The 22,804-nt window shown below is 34.6% G+C and overlaps 4 protein-coding genes across 6 annotated transcripts; 2 read left to right on the forward strand and 2 right to left on the reverse strand.

Annotated features, from left to right (window-relative positions):
* The first annotated feature begins 233 nt into the window (after positions 1 to 233).
* LOC101203636 (protein SENSITIVE TO PROTON RHIZOTOXICITY 2) lies at positions 234 to 1,803 on the forward strand. Its single transcript, XM_004139512.2, has one exon. It carries the CDS (start codon positions 437 to 439, stop codon positions 1,580 to 1,582), a length of 1,146 nt encoding a protein of 381 aa, XP_004139560.1. The 5' UTR covers positions 234 to 436; the 3' UTR covers positions 1,583 to 1,803.
* Positions 1,804 to 2,439: 636 nt separating this feature from the next.
* On the reverse strand, positions 2,440 to 9,663 carry LOC101217733 (histone H2B). The gene is made up of 3 exons (XM_011655768.2): positions 9,162 to 9,663; positions 6,714 to 6,718; positions 2,440 to 3,002 (listed from the first exon to the last, which is right to left on the reverse strand). Exons 1-3 carry the CDS (start codon positions 9,580 to 9,582, stop codon positions 2,592 to 2,594), a joined length of 837 nt encoding a protein of 278 aa, XP_011654070.2. The 5' UTR covers positions 9,583 to 9,663; the 3' UTR covers positions 2,440 to 2,591.
* Positions 9,664 to 13,536: 3,873 nt separating this feature from the next.
* LOC101217499 (pheophorbide a oxygenase, chloroplastic) lies at positions 13,537 to 19,325 on the forward strand. The gene is made up of 7 exons (XM_031884976.1): positions 13,537 to 14,067; positions 15,529 to 15,764; positions 15,863 to 15,989; positions 16,362 to 16,498; positions 18,062 to 18,221; positions 18,366 to 18,638; positions 18,839 to 19,325. Exons 1-7 carry the CDS (start codon positions 13,618 to 13,620, stop codon positions 19,091 to 19,093), a joined length of 1,638 nt encoding a protein of 545 aa, XP_031740836.1. The 5' UTR covers positions 13,537 to 13,617; the 3' UTR covers positions 19,094 to 19,325.
* A 1,016-nt stretch (positions 19,326 to 20,341) lies between these two features.
* On the reverse strand, positions 20,342 to 22,804 carry LOC101203875 (pentatricopeptide repeat-containing protein At1g11900). Of its 3 annotated transcripts, XM_011655790.2 has the most exons (3): positions 22,193 to 22,804; positions 20,985 to 21,713; positions 20,342 to 20,902 (listed from the first exon to the last, which is right to left on the reverse strand). In XM_011655790.2, the coding sequence occupies exons 1-3, from the start codon at positions 22,244 to 22,246 to the stop codon at positions 20,897 to 20,899; spliced, it is 789 nt and encodes a 262-aa protein (XP_011654092.1). In that variant the 5' UTR covers positions 22,247 to 22,804; the 3' UTR covers positions 20,342 to 20,896. The 3 variants fall into 3 exon arrangements, with proteins under 3 accessions (XP_011654092.1, XP_011654087.1, XP_011654081.1); XM_011655785.2 differs by having other exon boundaries at positions 20,342 to 21,713; positions 22,300 to 22,803; XM_011655779.2 differs by having other exon boundaries at positions 20,342 to 21,713; positions 22,193 to 22,803.

Consider the following 22,804-nt stretch of genomic DNA (forward strand, 5'->3'; position numbering starts at 1 on the left):
CAAAGGGTTTCAAATGTCAACTTCCTTAAACTCCATCTCTCTCTCTCTCTCTCCCATTTTATTGTATTTGTTTATGTATTGTTGTTTTTGTTCATATCATTATCTGTTTAAAGAAATATTTTTTCTCAAGATTGAAAAGTGGTATGATATGGAGGAGGTTATATTTGGGGATGAAACAAGTGAGCCTTTCTCTTAGTTGACTTTCTTTTTCTTTCTTTTCTTTTGTTTCTTCTTCTTCTTTTTTTTTAAATTTCTTTTTCTTCATTTGTGGGACAACTTACAAGAACAGGAAGGATGAACACCAACATGAACTATATATCAACCTTCAAAAAGCTTAGAGCTTAACCACTTTTCCCAATGTAATGATCACTTTCTTTTGAATAAGATGTGATTTTTATCTTTTTATCTTTTTTTTTTTCTTTTTTTAGAAATAATCATGATTTCAAATTCTCAAATGCTTTCTCTTCCTTCACAACATCCCTTGGTTTCATCTTCTAATGATCATCATGAAACCCTAGATAACCTTCTTTCTTCTTATTCCCAATCAAGCAATACTCTCCTTTATAACCTCTCAATTTTGAAGGAGAAACTCCACCAAATCCAATCCGTTGTCAACATCGCCGTTTACAATCTTCAAAACTCAACGGAGTCTCTTCCCTCTGCGCCACCGGCCTCATCCCAGTCACCAGTGGCGACTGCGGCTGTTAATTCTTTGATCCAAGAACTCATCATGGCTGCTTCCTCCATGTTGTTTACTTGTCAACAAATGGATAATCTCGCTGTGAACGCCTCCTTACACAACAACAACGTTGGTAACAACCTCCAAGGTCAACACCACCAGCACCAGCACCAGCAACAAGGTCCCGTTGACGATAACAATGGACGATCCAACACCCTTTTCAATATGGCTAACGACCATCATCACCAACGACAGGATTGGTACAACACGACTACGTCTAATAATTATAACAAAGACAACAACAACGGTAGAACAATAATGACAACAAAAACAACACAAGATCATCGAAATCCGATCAATATCGTGGAGCTAGATGCATCGGATCTTCTAGCAAAATACACCCACTATTGTCAAATTTGCGGGAAAGGGTTCAAGCGAGATGCAAACCTTAGAATGCACATGCGAGCACACGGGGACGAGTACAAAGCAAGCGGAGCTTTGAGCAACCCCGAGAAGAGCCATAGAAAGGACTTGAGTAACATAAGCAAGATGGGGATCAAATATTCATGTCCACAAGAAGGCTGCAGATGGAACCAAAAACATGTGAAGTTTCAACCATTGAAATCACTGATTTGTGTGAAAAATCACTTCAAAAGAACTCATTGTCCCAAAATGTATGTTTGCAAATTGTGTAGTAGGAAGAAATTTTCGGTGCTTTCTGATTTGAGGACTCATGAGAAGCATTGTGGGGATGTGAAATGGCTTTGTTCTTGTGGTACCACATTTTCCAGGAAAGATAAGCTGATGGGTCATGTTGCTTTGTTCGTCGGGCACACTCCAGCCATGGGTTCGTCCACAAAATTCTTGGGAAAACAAGAACATGAGTATGTTCATTCATTCTAATGAATATATTTCACTTAACTGTATGAATCTTTGTGAATATATATGCTATTGTCTGGAAGTTTTTGGTTTTGTTTTTATGTATTTCTTTAGGAAAATTTGTGTTGCTAGGAGATGAATGTGCTTTTAATTAACTTGAGGCTAATATTTAGTGGGTTATGTTTGTTCTTGTTTAATTTGGATGGAGACTTTTATAGAATAAAATGATATCATTTACACATTCACTTCTTTCAAGTCTTAAACTTATTGAAACCTTTATTGTTAGATTATGCTGGAGGATCTGCTTTAGATTATTTGAATTATATATGCTATATATTATATATTGTTACGTAGTTTTATTTTCAATTGTTTATATTTTTATTAATACAACTTCAATTTAGCTTTTTTTTCCCCTTTTTCTTGAGTGGTAAGATTACAAAGGAAGGAGATTCAAACTTCTCATCCATTAAAAAATAGTAGTTGAATTAAAATTCAAAAGTTGCTTTGTTTATATATATGTGATCGATCTATGTCTGTTTTAACTAAAATTCCTTTGTATAATATTTAGCTACTCGTTTGAAATCTAAAGTTCAATTTAATGACGTTTGGGATACACGAGCTAATTTAAGTTTATAAGTTGAATACAAATAAGTACAAGCAAGCGAACATATTGAATCAGCATGCAAATTTGTTTTTTCTTAATTCAGCATATGATATCAGTTGCACATGAACTTTGAGCAAATCAGTACAAGATACATCCAGTGCGGGAAATGAATGTATAATTTTGAACTCAATTGCTTAAAAATGAACGAATATATGAACTCATCAACCCATAAACAAAGGAGGAAGCAATCTTCAGAATTCCATCGAACAGAGTAAAATAAAAAATCAAGAAGGTCAATAGAGTAATCGCATAATATAAACCAACTGTTCATTCATTTAACTCCAAAATATGCAGCGAAAGAAAAAGAAATCAACGATCCAGAACAGTGACCCTGTTTTTTTACACGAGAAAACCCTAAAATCTATGAAACTAAGAGCTAGTGAACTTGGTAACAGCCTTGGTACCCTCAGAGACAGCGTGTTTAGCCAGCTCACCAGGAAGAACAAGGCGCACCGCCGTTTGGATCTCCCGAGAGGTGATAGTCGGCTTCTTGTTGTAGCGAGCGAGCTTTGAGGATTCCTGAGCGAGCTTCTCGAAAATGTCGTTGATGAAGCTGTTCATAATCCCCATGGCTTTGCTAGAGATTCCGATGTCGGGATGAACTTGCTTGAGGACTTTGAAGATGTAGATCTTGTAAGTCTCAATGCTCTTCTTGGCTCTCTTCTTCTTCTTATCGGAGGCGTCTTTGGGAAGCTTCTTCTCGGCTCGTGGCTTCTTCTCTGCCGGAGCTTTCTCGGCCTTCTTCTCCTCCGCCGCTGGCTTCTTCTCGGCGGGCTTCTTCTCAGCCTTTGGCGCCATTGCTAAATATAACGAAGGAATTTGGAGGTTGTATCGAAAATGCGAGTAAAAGCGAGTATTGAATTTACAAATAGAGGGGATTGTTTATATTTATAGATGGGGAAGGCGCAAAGTAATTGGTGGGTTTTATTGAGACACGGATCGGAAACGTGGACGGTGAGGATTGGAAAATCGGTATCCGACGGCTGTATTTAAATAAATGGGTTTGTTTAGAGAACCGATTTGAATTTGAGGTTGGGGTCTTTACCATTTTGGTTTGGTTTACAAAATTTCAGTTTTCGCGGGTCTTTCTCATTCTCAAAGCTTTAAAACTTAAATATTATCAATTTGTTTCCTTTTAAGTTTTTTAAACTATTATCATGTTAGGTAATAGTATTACATAGGAGCTTCATAATCCCACATGATAGAACAGTTGCTACCCAAATGGTGATTTGTCCAAAAAAAATGTCTTCACCAGACTTTAAGATTATTGATAAGCTTGTGAATGTCATGGCTTTAATCTTCAAAGTGACTAATATTTCTACCTATTTATCTACTTCTCTTATGTCTGATATGAAATACAAAAGTTGTTATGTCATAGGTTGCCATAGAAGTCTTGTGACCAAATTTGGAGATTCATTTTAGGGTCATTTGAAAAAAGAGTGTATATTTAAAAAAGAATTAGGAAAAACGGGTGATATGAAAAGTATTTAAGAAAATGGGGTGGAGATTTTGACTTCATTTGAATGCGTCTCTCCAACACACACATTCTACTCTTTTTTTTTTTTTAATTTAACCGTGTTTTCTATCTCCCCGTTAATTGCTTTTTTTCTTTTCTTTTTTTAATTTTTCCATTATTACTTAATTCTTAATTTTTGTTTAAAATAAATTCAGTCTTTTCTTTACTATTTTTTTTTTATTTTCTCATTATTACTTAATAAATTCTTAATTGTTATTTTTTGTTTTATTTATTTTTCTTAAATAAATTCAGCATTCTTTTTAATTTTCACAATGTCACTTAATAAATCCTTAATTATTATCACATTGTTAATTAATAATCTTACTTAATAATACATTTTGTTTTATTAAGTTGGATTGAAAGTTTATTTTTAACAAAAAAAAAAAAAGATTAAAAAAAATCATAATTAGGTGATAAAAGAGATAGGTAAAAGATTTGACAAGTGAACTTAAAAGACTTAAGTTTGACCAATAAGAACAAAAAAAAAACATTATAATGACATGATAAAAAAGAGAGAAATTAATTAGATATGAATTAAATTTGATAAGAGATAAATTATTTTGATTTGAAAAAAGAGAAATTATTTTGATTCGACACAAGAGAGTTAGTAGCAACTGAAATTTGGAAGATCATTGGACCAAGTTGTATATATTATTTTTCATTTCTTTTTTAAAAATATATTTATAAAACTTACATATCTTTTAAAATAAAAAGAAATATTTTATAATACTACAATTCATTGGAAAAAAGTGTTCCTTTTTTTCTTTTTCTTTTTTTGCATTCTTTCTAAGGTTTAGGGTTTTCTACATCAACCCAAGACTTGGTTTCTTTCTAAGGTTAGTTTCTCCATTCTTATTAACATTGTTAATTTTGTGATTTTAATGAGTTTTCATTTGAATTTGTTTTATATGATTCATTTCCAACTCATTATGTTTTTTTTTTTATATAGGATTTTGATATATGTATTATTATTCATAACTCTGCAATTATTACTATTATTGATTTTGATTGGTGGAAGACAAAATTGATTAACCAAACTTACTCATCTAAAAAACACTTTTGTTATACTTTAATTTCTTATTTGATTCATGAATTTAATTGTGTTAAATCTTATATTCTCCTTGTGTGGTGAATGGGGTTGATTCAATGTGAGATAGATTTGCACAATTAGATATTTTACATAAATGTTGCTTTGAGCTTTCATTGATATTCTTATTTCTATCCATTAAAGAAAACAAATAAAACAAAAAAATAACAATTAAGAATTTATTGAGTAATAATGGGATTTTTTTTTAAAAAAAAAGCTGAATTTATTTAAAACAAAAAAATAACAATTATGTAATAATGGGAAAATTTAAAAAAAAATGAATTTATTTTAAAAAATAAAAGTATATACGAAAATTAAATTTGAATCAGTTACATTCTTGAATCTTCAAATTGTTGGATTTGGTTCACACTTTATTATGGTGATCAAGAGTTGTACTAAACAAATACAATCAAACCATTATGTGAGATCAAACAATAATATTGTAAAATTGGTAAGGGTTGTACCACATCAATAGTAAGATATATGCTATCTAATCAAAATTATATTAGATGACAAAAAAATTTTTTAAAAAGTAAGATATATGCGATCTAATCAAAATTATATTAGATGACAAAATTTTTTTTAAAAAAGTAACTTATAAAAAATTTTCATGTTTCTCGTTGGTACAAGAATCGCAATTTTATAGTTTTCGTATATTTTAACAAACTATATTCGTAAAATCTGAGTTTCATCAACCACACTTATTTTTAATTTTAATAGTAAAAACTAAGTCGTTAGGATTGTTAAAATTGGAGGAATTGCACACGGACGTTCAGTCAAAATAAAGTGTTCGTGCCTTTAGCATTTAGTTTTATAGAAACAATCCAGACGATGGTAGGATAGAACTGTTGATGGCAGAGGCTGTTGGCTGCAAGCCCTAAACCATTTAGGTTGGCCTTTTCCGTGCTGCCTCAGCCAATTTTGAAATGCTAGCACCAAACAATCCACTTGTGTTGGTGTAAACGTTATTTTAGTGTATATTCTTATTTACATTTTGTCGAACCTTCCATCGATAAAAATATCTTCTCCTGACCCCTGAAGAACAATCATGTCTCCATCATATACCTTATTCGATGTCCAATGCTCGTGCCATCGAGGAACCACCTACTAGAAAAAGCAAACTAGGAAGTCAAACACTGTAATATCACAACGTATTATTGCATATTGAATGGTCCATAACGGTAGGGAATGAGATGATAATATATCGTAAAAATAAGAAAGAGATTTAATTAACACGGACTGCTTACTTGCCACCAAGCAGGACCGGGCATTGAAAACTGGAAGAAGTTTCGAGCACTATACAATAGAACGAGTTTTTCCAGGACCCATTGGCACATTGAGGGAGCAAATCCATTTATCGCCAAGTAAAGGAAGCTTTGTGTCAATCTCCACTCTGAAGAAAAGTTTACATTGAAAGTTCAAACCTATAAGAAATTGTTTATAAGGGATTCGAAATGTTTAGCACTTAAACAAAAGGAATAGAATGTAGAAACAGTTGCCTATAAATTCAGTAGGGTGTTGCTATAGAACCTCTAGTTAGTTCTTACTATTCAATTCTCCTTTCCTTAAACCACACAACAGTTAACTATCAGCCTTGACTTGCCTTCTTTCTTGAATGCGTAAGATGGAATGAGGATGTACATTCCAAAAAGCTCACCCAGTCCAAACCTACTTTGGCAATTAATAAATCCCGTGTACTCTTACTTGGAACACTTATTTCAGACTACTCCGTTATTCATTTCGTACCCCATGCTCATTGCATCTAACTTGGAGCTATGGTTCAATTACCGTCCTCTCAGTATCCTCTCACCTCCATAACTGATGACACATTCCTTTTATCAAAGATGCACAGCAAATGCACTTGCAATTTTCCTAACATCAACGTTACCTTTCCTACCAAAGTTTTCTAATTTCTTTTTGCATTCCATTTCCTAGAGCTATAATTTCAAATGGCACATATTGTCTTTCTCGTAGAGGAAATATTATAAAAATTCCGAAACCTAAAAGAGGTCAAATACACTCAAGTCTCAAGTCTCACGTGCTTGGGTTCCTCTGGTCACTTATTATTAACTACCGTTTCCAACTCTACAGTATTAATAGAAATACTTTGCTTCAAATATTAAAATTTTCTTAAGAATAATACTTACCTCCTCATACTAAAGTTATTAAAATTTGCATCCAGGAATGCTTCCAAAAAGAAAGAGTGAGAAATGATTTTTTTTTTCTTTTCCTTGCATGTATAACCCAAACTGACACTTGGTAGCGACTGAAGCTTATGCCCATGCCCACTTGGTCATACGTTAGGATCAAGGGGTAAAATAATCATTGAAAAGAAACTTTCTATGCATATGTTTGGGAAAAGCAAGTGAAATAGTTAGGTTGTTAGTAGTGAGATGTTTAAAAGGAAGACAGAGATGCAAGAGAAGGCAGGTCAAATTTGGGATAGAATTGAGAGAGATAGCTCACTGTCAATAAACTATCATTCTGTCAGCCATTATACTAAGCTACCACAAATGTTTCGCTTAATGCATGAGGTACCTAATCACATCATAATTGCATAAGCATATCTATTGATATATAATATCAGAGATGCAAGGGATGGTTCCAACAATCTTAAGCTATACATTATTCAAATGTGAATACAGCAGAAAAAGAGTGAAATCCTTACTTGTTGATATAGTAACAAGAGGAGCAATAAACTTGGCACAAATCCTTGGGTTACCCTTATTTGCTCCAGAAAATCCCCAGGACAGGAACCATTAGAATTCAACTTGAAAGGTAAAGGTTAAGCCCAGTCTCGCCTCCCTGTCACCTGTGAAGATGTTCCTTTTCAGAAGCAAGACATTGAGATGTTCAACAAAAAACAAATGTGACTTTCTAGACCAAGTTTACTACTGTACTCGAAGTACAGTACTGCCGTATCATCAGATTCAGGACTGTTCCTATCAAATGTTCTTGTTTCTTGAAAACACAATCTCTTCTAAATCATAGTAAATATTTAACAGCACCCAGCAGGTACCATTGAAGTTTTTTGGTTCTTTATATGTGACACATTTCTTTCACTAGGCATCCATCAGAAACAGAAAGAACAGAAACACAAACAAGCATAACGATTCAATCAATAACTAAACCACTGGTGCATATTTCAAGTTTAATTGAAACAAGTTCATTGAAACAAGTTCTTTCACATTGGCCCTCCCTTACCTTGGTGATGAGCAAGATCTATGTGGGAAGGATCTGATACATTCTCCATTAGTGTATCATTACCATAAAATAGATCCCACCGAATCATAACTGATGAGAACTCAGGCATGTCAAAGTCATCAGGGAGCCTAGACAATAGCAGCGATAATGAAGGAATTATCTAATATTGCAGTTAAATAATACATGAAAAGGTGAAGCTATTTGATGATTAATTCTGAATCAACTGCTTCGGAGGTGTGGTGACATTGGCTCTTTCCAAACCACTCTCATCGGGCCAAACAAAGAGGGAGGCCTTGAGACACCAGAGTAGGAACACTGGTGACACATGCTCTAGGTGACTGATGAGCCCGAGAAGACAAAAGAGAATTGAAAAAGAAAAATCTAAACAAAAAGCCCTTAGATCTACCTAGCTTAAACTCAAAATCATCCAAAGGTGAAAAGAAATGGCCACAATGACCGAGCTTAACTTGTGGATTGATGGGACTGTGTTTATTGGTTGAAAATTCTCTAACTTGTTGGATTAACTCAGACATTACCCATGGATAAAAACAACTTTCACCACCAATCAATAAAATGAGGCTGGATTCAAGATTTATGCATATGAATTCAACACCCTGATCCCAATTAAAGATATCGAACAAAGAGACACAGAAACCATTATCCAAGAAATTGTAGAAACCCCACAATGAAAAATTCCATTAAAAACACAGAAATCTACTGTTTTGTACAATCATTTGCACAGGCATCTTCAAAACATAAATAAAAAAAGGATTCACGCTAGAACATGAGCTAAGAGAAAAACTTTGAAACACATTCATCGGCACTGAATCAATGTCTTCTTCCTGTACCATTGAAAAGCAACAAACCTAAAATACTAATTGAAGTCAGATTCAATCTCAGGCATAAAAACTTGTTTATGTGAAATTATGGTCAATCTCCAGAGACCGTCAAGCAAACAATCAGAACGATGTGTACAGGATCAAGCAATTTGCAAAAGAATTCGGGTTATGTAAACCGATTTTCATTCATTCAATTCCAAAATATGCAACAAAAGGAAAAGAAATCCACGATCCAGAACAAGTGATCCTGCTTTTTTACACGAGAAAACCCTAAAATCTATGAATCTAAGAGCTAGTGAACTTGGTAACAGCCTTGGTACCCTCAGAGACAGCGTGTTTAGCCAGCTCACCAGGAAGAACAAGGCGCACCGCCGTTTGGATCTCCCGAGAGGTGATAGTCGGCTTCTTGTTGTAGCGAGCGAGCTTTGAGGATTCCTGAGCGAGCTTCTCGAAAATGTCGTTGATGAAGCTGTTCATAATCCCCATGGCTTTGCTAGAGATTCCGATGTCGGGATGTACTTGCTTGAGGACTTTGAAGATGTAGATCTTGTAAGTCTCAATGCTCTTCTTGGCTCTCTTCTTTTTCTTATCGGAGGCGTCTTTGGGAAGCTTCTTCTCGGCTCGTGGCTTCTTCTCTGCCGGAGCTTTCTCGGCCTTCTTCTCCTCCGCCGCTGGCTTCTTCTCAGCGGGCTTCTTCTCAGCCTTTGGCGCCATTGCTAAATATAACTAAGGAATTTGGAGGTTTTATCGAAGATGGGATTTCTTAGATGCGAGTAATGGATTACAATTTTAGGGGATTGTTTTTATTTATAGATGGGGACGGCACAAAGTTATTGGTAGGTTTTATTGAGACACGGATCGGTGACGTGGACGGTGAGGATTGGAGAACCGGTATCTAACGGCTGTGTTTAAATTAATGGCTTTGTTTTTGGGGACCGATTTGAATTTCAGGTTTGGGTCTTTACCATTTTGGTTTGCTCTACAAAATTTCGGTTTTCGCGGGTCTTTCTCATTATCAAAGCTTTAAAACTTAAACATCGCTCCTACAATTATTAAAGGATGCAAGTCAAAAATAGATTTGGGCCAAAACTATTAACAAAACCGAGTGGTTTTGGACAAAATTGTAGACTCTGACTTCGGTGAGGTGGTCATGTGAGTCTTACACCTTCTTTTTTTTCATTCATTATTTATATATTATACGTGACTCTCACGTCTTATTCTTTTTCATTATTTTATATATATACTAATTCACATGCCCTCAGTTCTAAAAATAATTTTACTTATCCAGACATATCATCGTACATAACAAATTGAGTTCCATTTGATCCGCTTAATTCATAGTATCCTCACCTGGAAACACGAACCGTATAGGTTTGTAGTCCCTTGACTCCTCTTCATAACTGGTACTCTTTCATCCTATGTAATATACACGAATACCATATAATTATTATATATATACCTCTAGAACAAGTAATATACATGTGAATCATCAATACAGTAACACCTTACAATAGTTAATATTGAATATAAATTTGCATCATCCATAATTATTAGATCGTGTTCATTTGATTTAATCTTTCTACTCCTTTATCCACCAATACATCTTTCACTTCTTCAAACCATTTTCGGCACCGCATATAAAGAACATTTTACAAAATTAACTACCATTTAACATATGTAAATCACAATGCATGTTAAATCAACACAGAGTAAGTTTTCGTTATATATATGTAAATCATAAGCTCGAATTTTTGTTAATTTGAAACTCAATAAACCCTATAATATATCACATTTAAAATCTTCATAATTTTTTGTTTTCGTATTTAGTTTATCAATTTATCGAATATCTAAAATATACTCAATATACTATAATCTTCATATGTTTTGAAATATACAATACTAACCTCGAAATTTAGACCCAGATTATGTCAAAAATCTATTGTCTTTGCCGACTATCGAACTTCTTATTCTTCACCGTTGAAATCTCTCAAATTCATTAGTATAAACGGCGGCTTCTACGAACATAATGGAAAGAGTAGACCACCGTATCCAAAGAAGGAGAGTTTGAAGCGTTTTCGATTTCTTTCCAAAATCGTAACTCACGTTCTTTTTCATATATGTATATATATACATATTATAATCAATTAAATAATAAAAATTGGTATATATGTAATTTGGGTTATACTTTTAAGTAATATATATGCCCAGTTAGGATATATGTGAAATTTATTAGAAATTAGGGTCCATCATGTAATAACATATAACATTTTAGGTCATCTTAGTTAAAGACCTTTTGAGTTACTTAACTCGATCCACTTATAATGTTTAGAAACTTTAGTTACTTAACTCGATCCATTTACTTAACAACTATTTTTTTTTTTTTTTTTTTTTTTTTGTGATTATCATCGTTTGACTTCCAATTACCACTGTCGCCAAATTTTAAAGTAACCATCTCCGACCACCTCAAACCAACATCTTCGATGATCATTGTCGAACTTCTATCAAAATCTCCACGGACAAATTATATATATATATATATATACAATTTAGTAGGTTACCATTCAAATAGATTTTTACCTAAAAACACTTTTTACAATTTTCAAACACACAAATGAAAATACACTTTCTAGAAAACATTTCTTTTAAAGTCATTTTAAAGAGGCCCCAAATTACTTATATTATTATTTTTGCATCTTCATAAAATCTGTTGACTTTAGTTAGTTTTGAATAATATAACAGTGTGCCCTACCCAACAAGTTGAGGTAGATTATTTAAATTAATACTATGGATTTTTATGGTTACTTTGGCTGTGGAATGCATTGATCATGTGACATTCACTTTAGTTACTTGGTCCGCCAAGTAGTGGAAGATAAAATTTTAAAACGTAAGTCTAAAGACTTAATGAGATTTTATAAAATTCTTTTCACAATACCTTTTGATAGATCTTTTGTGCCAAATCATAAATTTCAACACAAATTAGTTTATCAATAAACACATGATTTCGCAAAATATATCGAAATGCATATAATCATTTTTACAATAAAATCATATCAAATTGCAAATCAAATCAATATACATTTTGCACAAACACTCATTAAGTCACAATAATTCCTTTCGCCAAGGATCCCGAATTGTTCTCTACGTTTGGTCTCATTACCTTGCGTTTAGACTACTGTATCAACAACATCCGATAACATATAAATTCTTCCTTGTTGCTCAGGCCACCTAACACAATGTAGTCATTTTCTACATTGGCCAACTTCACTCCACCATGCAAGTATTTTCTACATGAATGCCTTTAACCTTATGTACACATCACAATCAGGTTATTCAAACGAAGCAACACTAATGGTTTGAACATCATTTTTTAATCAATATCATAGTCATTAAATCAAACTTTACTATTATAAAACGTGTTTGAAATAGAAAGAAAACACCCACAAATACTTTTAAGAAAATATCACTCACAATACTTAGCCTTAGAACCATAAATATCTTATTATTCTTCTCTATCGCGAAAACAAAATAGCAACACTTCAACACTTCGAAATTTTCAAAAATCTCTCTTACTTAGTGACCCAAATCTGTTATGTATACAACTATTTAACCCAGATTAGTCATCCTCTAATTCTTGTCAAATTGCTAGTTTCTACTTATAACTTCATGCGTGTAAAGTTAATATTTATCTTAGTCATGCTTAAATCCTTAATATTACACGTTAACCCATGTCAAATTATATTTGACATTTTCTCGCCAAACCTTTCCTATCGTCTAATTCCATTTCGCGAATAACTTTGACCGCTTAACATAACTTTTGAAGGTATTAACATGTAACTCTTTTCTCTGACTACCCAACTGTCTCGTGGAGACTCTTTCTCAGGTAAACACCTAAACTTCATATGTCTTATCGCAAATCCTTTTTTTCTTAAAACTTCCTCGCAAACTATCATCTTAATCGCGTTGACTGACTAAAACACCTTTGTCTAAATCGCTAAAATCGAACACTTTGGCAAAATTTTCTTCTTATGCTTAAATTATAAGCAGGTCTCACAATCCCTCACTCCTTTCGACAAAGAATTACAAATTCGAAGCTACAACGTCACATCCCTCATTATTGCTCTAACACTATTCTTTTAAAAGAAAAAGCACATATTTGTTTAGTGAAAAAAACAATCCATCCATCAAACCCACATGTCTAACGCTCGAATGACTTCTCAAATCTCTTTGGTGAAAACCTCTTAGCCAACAACCATCACAAAGCCACAAGTAGAGAAAAAAAATCCTTTGAACTCCTTTTTAAACTTCTATATTTCTCTTTAAATTTAACTTATCTAAAAAAAAAAAAAAGAATATTATAGATAATTAAAAATATTTAATACAATAACTACAAGAATGAGTTAGAAAATTTGAAGTCATAAAAAAGAACTTTGGACAAGTTAATTTCAATAAAGAGAAAAAATAAAACTGAATTTCTCTATTCAAATCTCATTTGTCACGTTTTCTCAAATTATGTGGACATGATTCATCCATGGCGGAAAACCCTGTTTGAACCCTTTGAATCCTCTCTCCAATTCCTGCTGGCCCAGACGCCATTGGTTTCTTCCCATTCACTTTCCTTCTAGAACACACTCCTACCAATTTCTTCTTCAAACGTGTACGCAACATCTCCTAATTTCATCTACACTTTTTGTTATATTTCATTTCATTCTCTGTCTTCGTTTTTTAATTACCTTCACTGTTTTTTCTTTAATGGCTCTTTCCATCTCTACATCTCTTTTTTCTTCTACTCTTATTACATCCTCCTTATATGATGTAAAATCTCTCAGAATAGTTCCTTCTTTAATCGCTGTGGATCGGGACCCTAATTTTCGGTTGAGGAAATTCTGCGGTAGGGCATCGGGTATCAGCCCTGTTCGAGTTGCTGCTCCTCCAACGCCGCCATCGACGGTGGATTCTGAGAATTCTGAGGTGGTGGAATCGGATGAAGTGGAAGTGGATGAATCGGGGAATGAGGGTTCGTCTACGCCATTTTCTTGGAGGGATAATTGGTACCCTGTTTCCTTGATTGAAGACTTGGACCCTGCTTTGCCAACTCCGTTTCAACTTTTGGGAAGAGATATTGTTATTTGGTTTGATAAATCAAGAGGCGAGTGGGTTGCTTTTGATGATAGATGCCCTCATCGGCTTGCTCCTTTGTCTGTAAGCTTCCTGACTTGTTTGATAAAATGGGAAATTTTGAAAAATGTTATGCAAATCGTTTTCATTGGGTTCGTCCTTGAAATTGGTTTTTGATATAGGAAAGAAGTAAAGCAAGTTAGGGGTTGATAATGTGAGTGCATTCTGGCTATCTAGCTCCAATAAATATTTGTGTAAAGTTGGAATCTTCTAGTCTCTCTGGTGAACTTGAGCGAAGCAGTGGGTTTCTGTTAGTGAAAAGAACTATCCAATTGATGCTCTTGCAAATCCTTTTTGCCAAACATCTAAAACTTGCCAATTCTAATTTATGAAACTAGCTGAAAAAATGGCATCTATATGAGCCAAGAACCAAGAGATCTCAAACCCCCACCCCCAAGTTGTACAAAAAGGAAAAAAAAAAGCTGAAGAAAAACAACTTAAAAGTTAGTACTCAAACGACCTCAACTATGAATCCTAAATCTAGTCACACAAAAAAAAAGGGTAATTTCTGCTAGCTTGTTTTAGCTATAAGTTTTTAATTGTAACTTGAAAAATGCATCGAACAAATTGAAGTCTAGTTTCTAAACCCTAAACTTCAAACAATCCACCTTAAAATTCTAAACTGTTACCACCCTTAGATTATAACATTGTTACACATGCTACTTATAGGCTAGCATTAAACTTGTACAATTGTTGCAATGAAACCCAACCACTTACAAAGCTTTTATTTCTTTTAAAAAGAAATTGCAAAAAAGTCCAAGCCCATGAGAGATGGAGGAATCCCTCTTATAGAAGAGACTCCAAATATACAAAATAGAATCTATGAAATAGTTGCCCCTTGTCGCTTTGATTCAAAAAAGAAAAAGAATCTATAGAACAGTTACCAAAGGTCTTTGAAATTGAAGCGCAAAGAGAAAAATGATGTCTAACAAGGGACCCTCCAATGACCTAAAACCAGTCACAAAGTTCTAAGGATGGAAAAGATTGAGATTGTAGTTGCAAGTGTACAACTCCTATGGCTCAATACTGCTTCTTGCGAAGTTTTTCTCAAAAAAAGAAAAAAAGATGCCGTGTTACGATTGAGCCGTTCCTCCTCCATCGGCTATTTAGTGAAAAAGGGTGGCTTTTGTGGCTTGCTGGGGTGTGTGCTGTGATTTTGGATGCTTGGGGGGAAAGGAATGATCGAGTGTTTCATGGTAGAGAGAGGGACTATAGCGATGTTTGGGCTTTGATTAGATTTCATGTGATCCTATGGGCTTTAGTTTTGAAGATATTTTGTAAGTATTCCTTAGGATGCATTATAATTAGTTGAAACCCCTTTTTATAGATGAGGTGCTTTGTTGGGCAGAGTTTTTTGTATGCTCTTGTATTTATTCATTTTTCTCTCAATGAACGTTGTTGTTTCTAAAAAAAATTAAAGGATAAAAGGAGATGAGTACTCTGATGAATTCTTTCTTGCTTTGATTAAATGATATGATTTTTTAGGAAGGGCGAATAGATGAAGGTGGAAATTTGCAATGCTCATACCATGGATGGTCCTTTGATGGGTGTGGATCTTGTGTTAAAATTCCCCAGGCGTCATCCGAAGGCCCAGAATCTCGGGCTCATCAGTCACCTAGAGCATGTGCTACAAGGTTTCCTACTCTGGTGTCTCAAGGCCTCCTCTTTGTTTGGCCAGATGAGAATGGTTGGGAAAGAGCCAACGCCACCACACCTCCAAGGTAGTTGATTCAGAATTAATCGTAAAATTGCTTCACCTTTCCATGTATTATTAACTGCAATATGGGATCATTCCTGCATTATCACTGCTATTGTCTAGGCTCCCTGATGACTTTGATAAGCCTGAGTTCTCATCAGTTACGATTCAGCGGGATTTATTTTATGGTTATGATACACTAATGGAGAATGTATCAGATCCTTCCCACATAGATTTTGCTCATCACAAGGTAAGGGAGGGCCAATGTGAAAGAACCTTTTTCAATTAAACTTAAAATTTGTATCAGTGGTTTAGTTCTTGATTGAATCATTATGCTCGTTTGTGTTTCTAAGCTCTTTCTGTTTCTGATAGATGGTTAATGAAAGTAATGTGTCACATAGAAAGAACCAAAAAACTTCAATGGTACCTGCTGGGTGCTGTTAAATATTTACTATGATTTAGAAGAGATTATGTTTCAAGAAACAAGAACATTTGATAGGAAAAGTCCTGATGGTATGGTAGTACTGTACTTCGTGTATACTAGTAAATTTGGTCTAGAAAATCACATTTGTTTTTTGTTCAACATCACATTGTCTTGCTTCTGAAAGAAACATTTTCACAGGTTACAGGGAGGCGGGATCGGGCAAAACCTTTACCTTTCAAGTTGGATACTAATGGTCCCTGGGGATTTTCTGGAGCAAATAAGGGTAACCCAAGGATTAGTGCCGAGTTTGTTGCTCCTTGTTACTATATCAACAAGTAAGGATTTCTCTCTTTTTCCTGTGTTCGCACATTTGAATAATGCATAGCTTAAGATTGTTGGAACCATCCCTTACATCTCTGATATTATATATCAATAAATATGCCTATGCAATTATCATGATTAGGTACCTCATGTATTAAGCGAAATATTTGTGGTAGCTTAGTATAATGGCTGACAGAATGATAGTTTATTGACAGTGAGCTATCTCTCTCAATTCTATCCCAAATTTGCCTGCCTTCTCTTGCATCTCTATCTTCCTTTTAAACATCTTACTACTAACAACCTAACTACTTCACTTGCTTTTCCCAACCATATGCATGAGAAGTTCTTTTAAATGATTATTCTGCCCCTTGATCCTAATGTATGACCAAGTGGGCATGACCATAAGGTTCATTTGCTACCGTCAATATAAACAATTTGTTCAAGGATTCTCGAATGAATCCAAAGCTGCAAATTTGAAGCAAATTATTTAATGTGGATTTGAACATTGTATGACCAACTATGAGTTTCTGCTCAATATGGCAAAAAAGTTTCGAGGCTAACTAATTTAGGGATCAATTAAGAGATAAATAATACATACCATGATGACCAACAAGAATTTGACAGTTATTTGACAGTTATTTATTTTTTAAGCAAAAGAAAAAAGTCTCACTTCTCTTTCTTTTTGGATGCATTCCTGGATGCAAATTTTTAATAATGTTAGTGTGAGGAGGTAAGTATTATTCTTAAGAAATTTTTTAATATTTGAAGCAAAGTATTATTTTTAACAATGTAGGGAGGGAAACAGTAGTTAGTAATAAGTGGCCAGAGGAACCCAAGCACGTGAAACTTGACACTTGAGTGGATTAGACCTCTTTAACGTGTCGGAATTTTTATAATTTTTTCACTATGAGAAAGATACTATGTGCCATTTGGAATTATAGCTCTAGGAAATGAAAGGCAAAAAGAAATTAGAAAACTTTGGTAGGAAAGGTAACGGTGATGTTAGGAAAATTGCAAGTGCATTTGCTGTGCATCTCTGATAAAAGGAATGTGTCATCAGTCATGAAGGTGAGAGGATATTGAGAGGACGGTAATTGAACCATTGCTCCAAGTTAGGTGAAATGAGCATGGGGTAGGAAATGAATAATGGAATAATCTCGAATAAGTGCTCCAAGCAAGAGTACACGGTATTTATTAATTGCCAAAGTAGGTTAGGACTGGGTGAGCTTTTTGGCATTTATATCCTCATTCCATTTTACGCATTCAAGAAAGAAGGCAAGTCAAGGCTGATAATTAACTGTGTGGTTTATGGAAGGGAGAATTAAATAGTATGAACTAACTAGAGGTTCTGTAGTTTTGTGAAAATAACAGACATCTCAAAAGTTGAAAACTCTTGGAGCTTTCCTTAAAAAAAGAATTAAATTATAAGTCCTCTGACACAAAATTAGCAACACCCTACCGAATTTATAGGCAACTGTTTCTACATTCTATTTCCTTTTGTTTAAGTGCTAAACATTACGAATCCCTTATAAACAAATTCTTATAGGTTTAAACTTTTAATTTAAACTTTTCTTCAGAGTGGAAATTGACTCAAAGCTTCCTTTACTTGGCGATCAAAAATGGGTAATATGGATTTGCTCCTTCAATGTGCCAATGGGTCCTGGAAAAACTCGTTCTATTGTATGTAGTGCTCGAAACTTCTTCCAGTTTTCAATGCCCGGTCCTGCTTGGTGGCAAGTAAGTAGTCCGTGTTCATTAAATCTCTTTCTTATTTTTACGATATATTATCATCTCATTCTCTACTGTTATTGACCATTCAATATGCAATAATGTGTTGTGATATTACAGTGTTTTGACTTCCTAGTTTGCTTTTTCTATCAGGTGGTTCCTCGATGGCACGAGCATTGGACATCGAATAAGGTATATGATGGAGACATGATTGTTCTTCAGGGTCAGGAGAAGATATTTTTATCAATGGAAGGTTCGACAGATGTAAATAAAGAATACACTAAAATAACATTTACACCAACACAAGCGGATCGTTTGGTGCTAGCATTCCGAAATTGGCTGAGGCGGCATGGAAAAGGCCAACCTGAATGGTTCGGGGCTAGCAGCCAACAGCCTCTGCCATCAACAGTTCTATCTAAACGTCAGGTACTGAAAACTACCAGCATCTAGATTATAAAACTAAATGCTAGAATGGCCGTGTACAATTCGTCCAATTTCTATAACTATTAAGTCCAATTTTAACAATTCTAAGTTTAAGGACTTAATTTTGCTATTAAAAATAAGTGTGGTTGATGAGACTATTCTTTGTGTTGATTTTTGTAATCTATTATCATCTCCACCTACAGATGCTGGACAGATTTGAGCAACACACACTTCATTGTTCATCATGTAAAGGAGCTTATAAAACATTTCAAACAGTGCAAAGGCTCCTAATTGGTGCAACTGTAGTTTTCGCAGCCACCGCTGGTATCCCTTCTGCTTTACAGATACGTATCCTTCTCGCCAGTCTTGCACTCGCAAGCGCCGGCTTGGCTTACGCTCTGTTTGAACTTCAAAAGAATTTTGTGTTCATTGACTATATTCACGCGGAAATTGATTAGAAGTTACCATTAGAGATTGAGAGAGAGAAATTGTTGTTTGGAGAAGTAGGATTTTAACCAAGTAATGTATAGTTTTACAAAGGTATCATAGTTAAACAGTTCAAAACAAAATTACAGATGAATATAACCTTTCCCTTTTTGTCGACTATGGGAAGATGGTTATGTTTAATTGTATTCTTATTACAGCCATAAATTTTGATATTCTTCCAATTCAGTTTTATTTTACAACTAATGGCGCTAGTGGTTGATGTGACTAAACTTTGATTTCCGTTGCTCGACTCCCTAATAATTCTATAACATATGTATAAAATTGGATTACTTGTGTTAATTGTTTTGGAGTCGGTAACCATAGTACTCAACCAAAGAAGTTATTTGAAAGCGGGCATGTATAAATCTTTATTTTAGAAAAAGTAAAATGTAATTTAACTGTTACAAAAGTATATAATTTGGCTTTTTAACTTATGGTTCAATTTGGTTTTTATGTACTTCAAAAGGTGCTTTTGTCTTTTAATTATTTACACCTCATTTTTCTTTTACTAGTTACGTAAAATTGCAATTTTTGTACATCGCACATATCTTACTAATGATGATATGTCAAAATGGTAAATCCCTTTCGAATTTTACTATTCTGTTATTTGATCTTACATAAAGCTTTGATTACATTTCTAAATTACAACTCTTGATCACCTTAATAAAGTGCAAACCGAATCAAACACTTTGCAGATTCAAGAATGTAATTGATTCAAATTTAAAAACAAAAGTCGAGTTAAAAACGAAACTTAAAAAGTATAGGAATCAAACAATTTCATATCCTTTTGAGTCTTCCACAATATTCAGTCGGCTGTACTCCACAATACTCAGCTTGAATTAGATTTTCAAGTTTATTCAAATAAGTTTGCCTGCAAGTTTTCTCTTCTACCTCTTCCACGACTTTGATTTTAACAACTCTTATGCTATGGAGAGATTCGTGGGTTGGGTTACTTTCCTCCATTTTTGACATTGATTTCCTTTCCAATTTTAAAGTATTTTTGTAGATTTTGTTCCCACAAGTTACTTCTTTAATCAACTTATCATATTATTCAAATTGAATCCCTAGATGCTTGTTTTCACCGATGATTTTCACTTCAGTGTCGAATTTTTATTGTGTTAAAGTCTTTTTTTGAAATTTTGTGAGCCCCTGATTTTTGTTCATCGTTTTCTTCCTCATAGTAAATTTCTTGAATTACATCTTTTCTAAGTTCTTGCAAATATTCTAAAAATGCTCCACGATTTGAGTTATATCTCCCAACAAACGTTAGTTACACACAGCACCTTACATAACAGACAATTAAACAAACCAAATATTCATCTTACGTTTTTGTATATTGGTCCTAAAATGAATCTCCAAAATTCGTCACAAGACTTCTATTGCAACTTATGACAACAATTTGTGTATTTCATGTCAGACATAAGAGAAGTAGATAAATAGGTAGAAATATTACCTATGCATGCAGTCACTCTGGCAGATCTCACTTTGAAGATTAAAGCCATGACATTCACATGCTTATCAATCTCAAAGTCTGCTGTGAAACTATGCAATTGGTTACATTTTTCTTCGTTTGAAATCCTCTGGACGAGCAAGTTCTGATTTACTTAATTTCATTTCATTGAGAAGGTCCGTAGCCAATTCCACCTTCTTCATCGTCATTGAATTTCTGATAAGGGACCTGTAAATATAGCTTGAAGGACGGATGTTATTAAGCTTCATCTCTTTGAGGAGTGTCAAAGCTTCTTCGAGGTTTCCAAATCGACCATAACTCTCTATCAAAGCTGTATAAGTAAGCAAATCAGGTTCAATTCCCATTGCAACCATTTCCCTGAAGTAAATCACGGATATATCTAGTCGACCCACCTTTCTTAAGCTATTTATCAATGTATTATAAGACACAATATCTGGGGCTATGCCTTCTTCTTTCATGGAAACAAATATATGAAGAATTTCATCCACGCGACCTGCACGACCTACCATGTCCAAAATGATGTTGTATGTATACAAATCTGGTGTACATGACAGACACTTCATCTGATTAAATATTTGAAAGGCTTTATCAATCTCCCTACGCTCGGAGAAGGCAAAGATAATTCTGTTTATAACTATGCACTTCTGAGAGGTAATCTCAATTATTTCTTTGACACATTCCAACAGCTTGCTATCATTTGTCTTGGTAAAGGCCCTGGCAAAACTCATGTAAGAAGCCGAACTCAGTGATTTACATGAAAGTAGGGCAACTTTAAAAACTTCACATAAAAGAGGAGTGTCTCCCCTTTCACTTGCTGCAAGCAAAACCATATCATATGCCTCCGAGGATTTAAATACTTTCTCATTGCACAATGATTTAAGTAAATGAGCTGCAGCTGCAAGATGTCCCAGTCGACAAATCTTATCAATGCAAGCATCAATGATCTCATGGATACATTTTGAGGCATTTTCCGTTGGAGCAATAATCTGATTCAAGTCTTCATCCCCCACTTTCACTTCATTAGGAAAGATTTTTGTACCGGATGACTGATGGCTAAGGCATTTGATGGCATAAAGCGGCCAGATTTGAGAGTTACCAACTGGGGCAGATGCAATTCTATTCTGTATTAGACATGTAGAGGCCAAATTAAATATTTAATTCGTAAGGCATAAGTCATGTGTAATCATCTAAAAGATATATACAGGTATGATGAGAATGTGGATAAGATATTGTTCTTAACCTAAGTTGAATTACGAAAGATAAATGGTATTGATGAGTTATTAATCAACTACTGAGCTTCCAAAATCCGAATTCCCAATAATTGATGTTTAAGGAACAAAATTTTTGTAATTAAGTTGGTGAATAAACATTGGCTATAAGCTCTAGAAAAACATAATCTAAAGCAAATCCTACCACTGATAGATTTACTTAAAGAGACCCAAAAAGTTTTCGTAGTAGAGCAGAAAATTTCTAGTATGTCCGAAAATTTTTCTATACCACCACTCTTTGCTTGCCACAAAAATAGCATTTAAGCATTTCCCAGAGCATTATTTCACAAAAAAGAAAACAAAAAGAGAAGAAGTTTGGAGGTTTAACTTACAGCATACGAGTAATGCAGAAAATTCCTATGGATAGCAAGATGGTAAAGCGACATAAACGGCCAGAACTGAAATTGAAAATGCAAGTAAATGGGGAAGTGGTTCGAACCATAAGCTGAAATGTGGAAGAAGGCCAAAGCACTCTAAACCCAAAACCCTAAAACCACGGCACTGCTTTTTGCGATTCTTCTTCGCTACAAAATTCCAGGGTTTGCATCTTGCTTTTCCGCTCAGGCTTTGCCTATCGTGAAATCAGCCCTAACTCGATAAAGATGAATGCTAAGATTACTACCAAACCCATTCCCAAACTCTGTACCTAACTTCAGTGGTTGACGGGACCGGCGGCGGCAGATGGGCAACGCAGTCGCAGCGGCGAAGGCTTCGGACTACGGGTGTGAAACAACCACACGGCGGCGCGACGAACTCCAGCTGCAGCGAAGGAGACGTCGGCTCCGCTCGTCTGGGCGTCAGATAAGCGGCAACGTGAGGAGGAACGGGCGGCTAGGAGGCGCGGCGGGTGAGACGTGAAGAGAGAAGACGGTGAGGGAAGCGGAGTTCGGCTGAAGCAAAGGAAGAAGAGGAAGAGAAATCAATTTATTTGAACGGTTGAAAGG

The sequence above is a fragment of the Cucumis sativus genome, chromosome 1, assembly GCF_000004075.3.
Source record: "Cucumis sativus cultivar 9930 chromosome 1, Cucumber_9930_V3, whole genome shotgun sequence".
Classification (NCBI taxonomy): domain Eukaryota; kingdom Viridiplantae; phylum Streptophyta; class Magnoliopsida; order Cucurbitales; family Cucurbitaceae; genus Cucumis; species Cucumis sativus.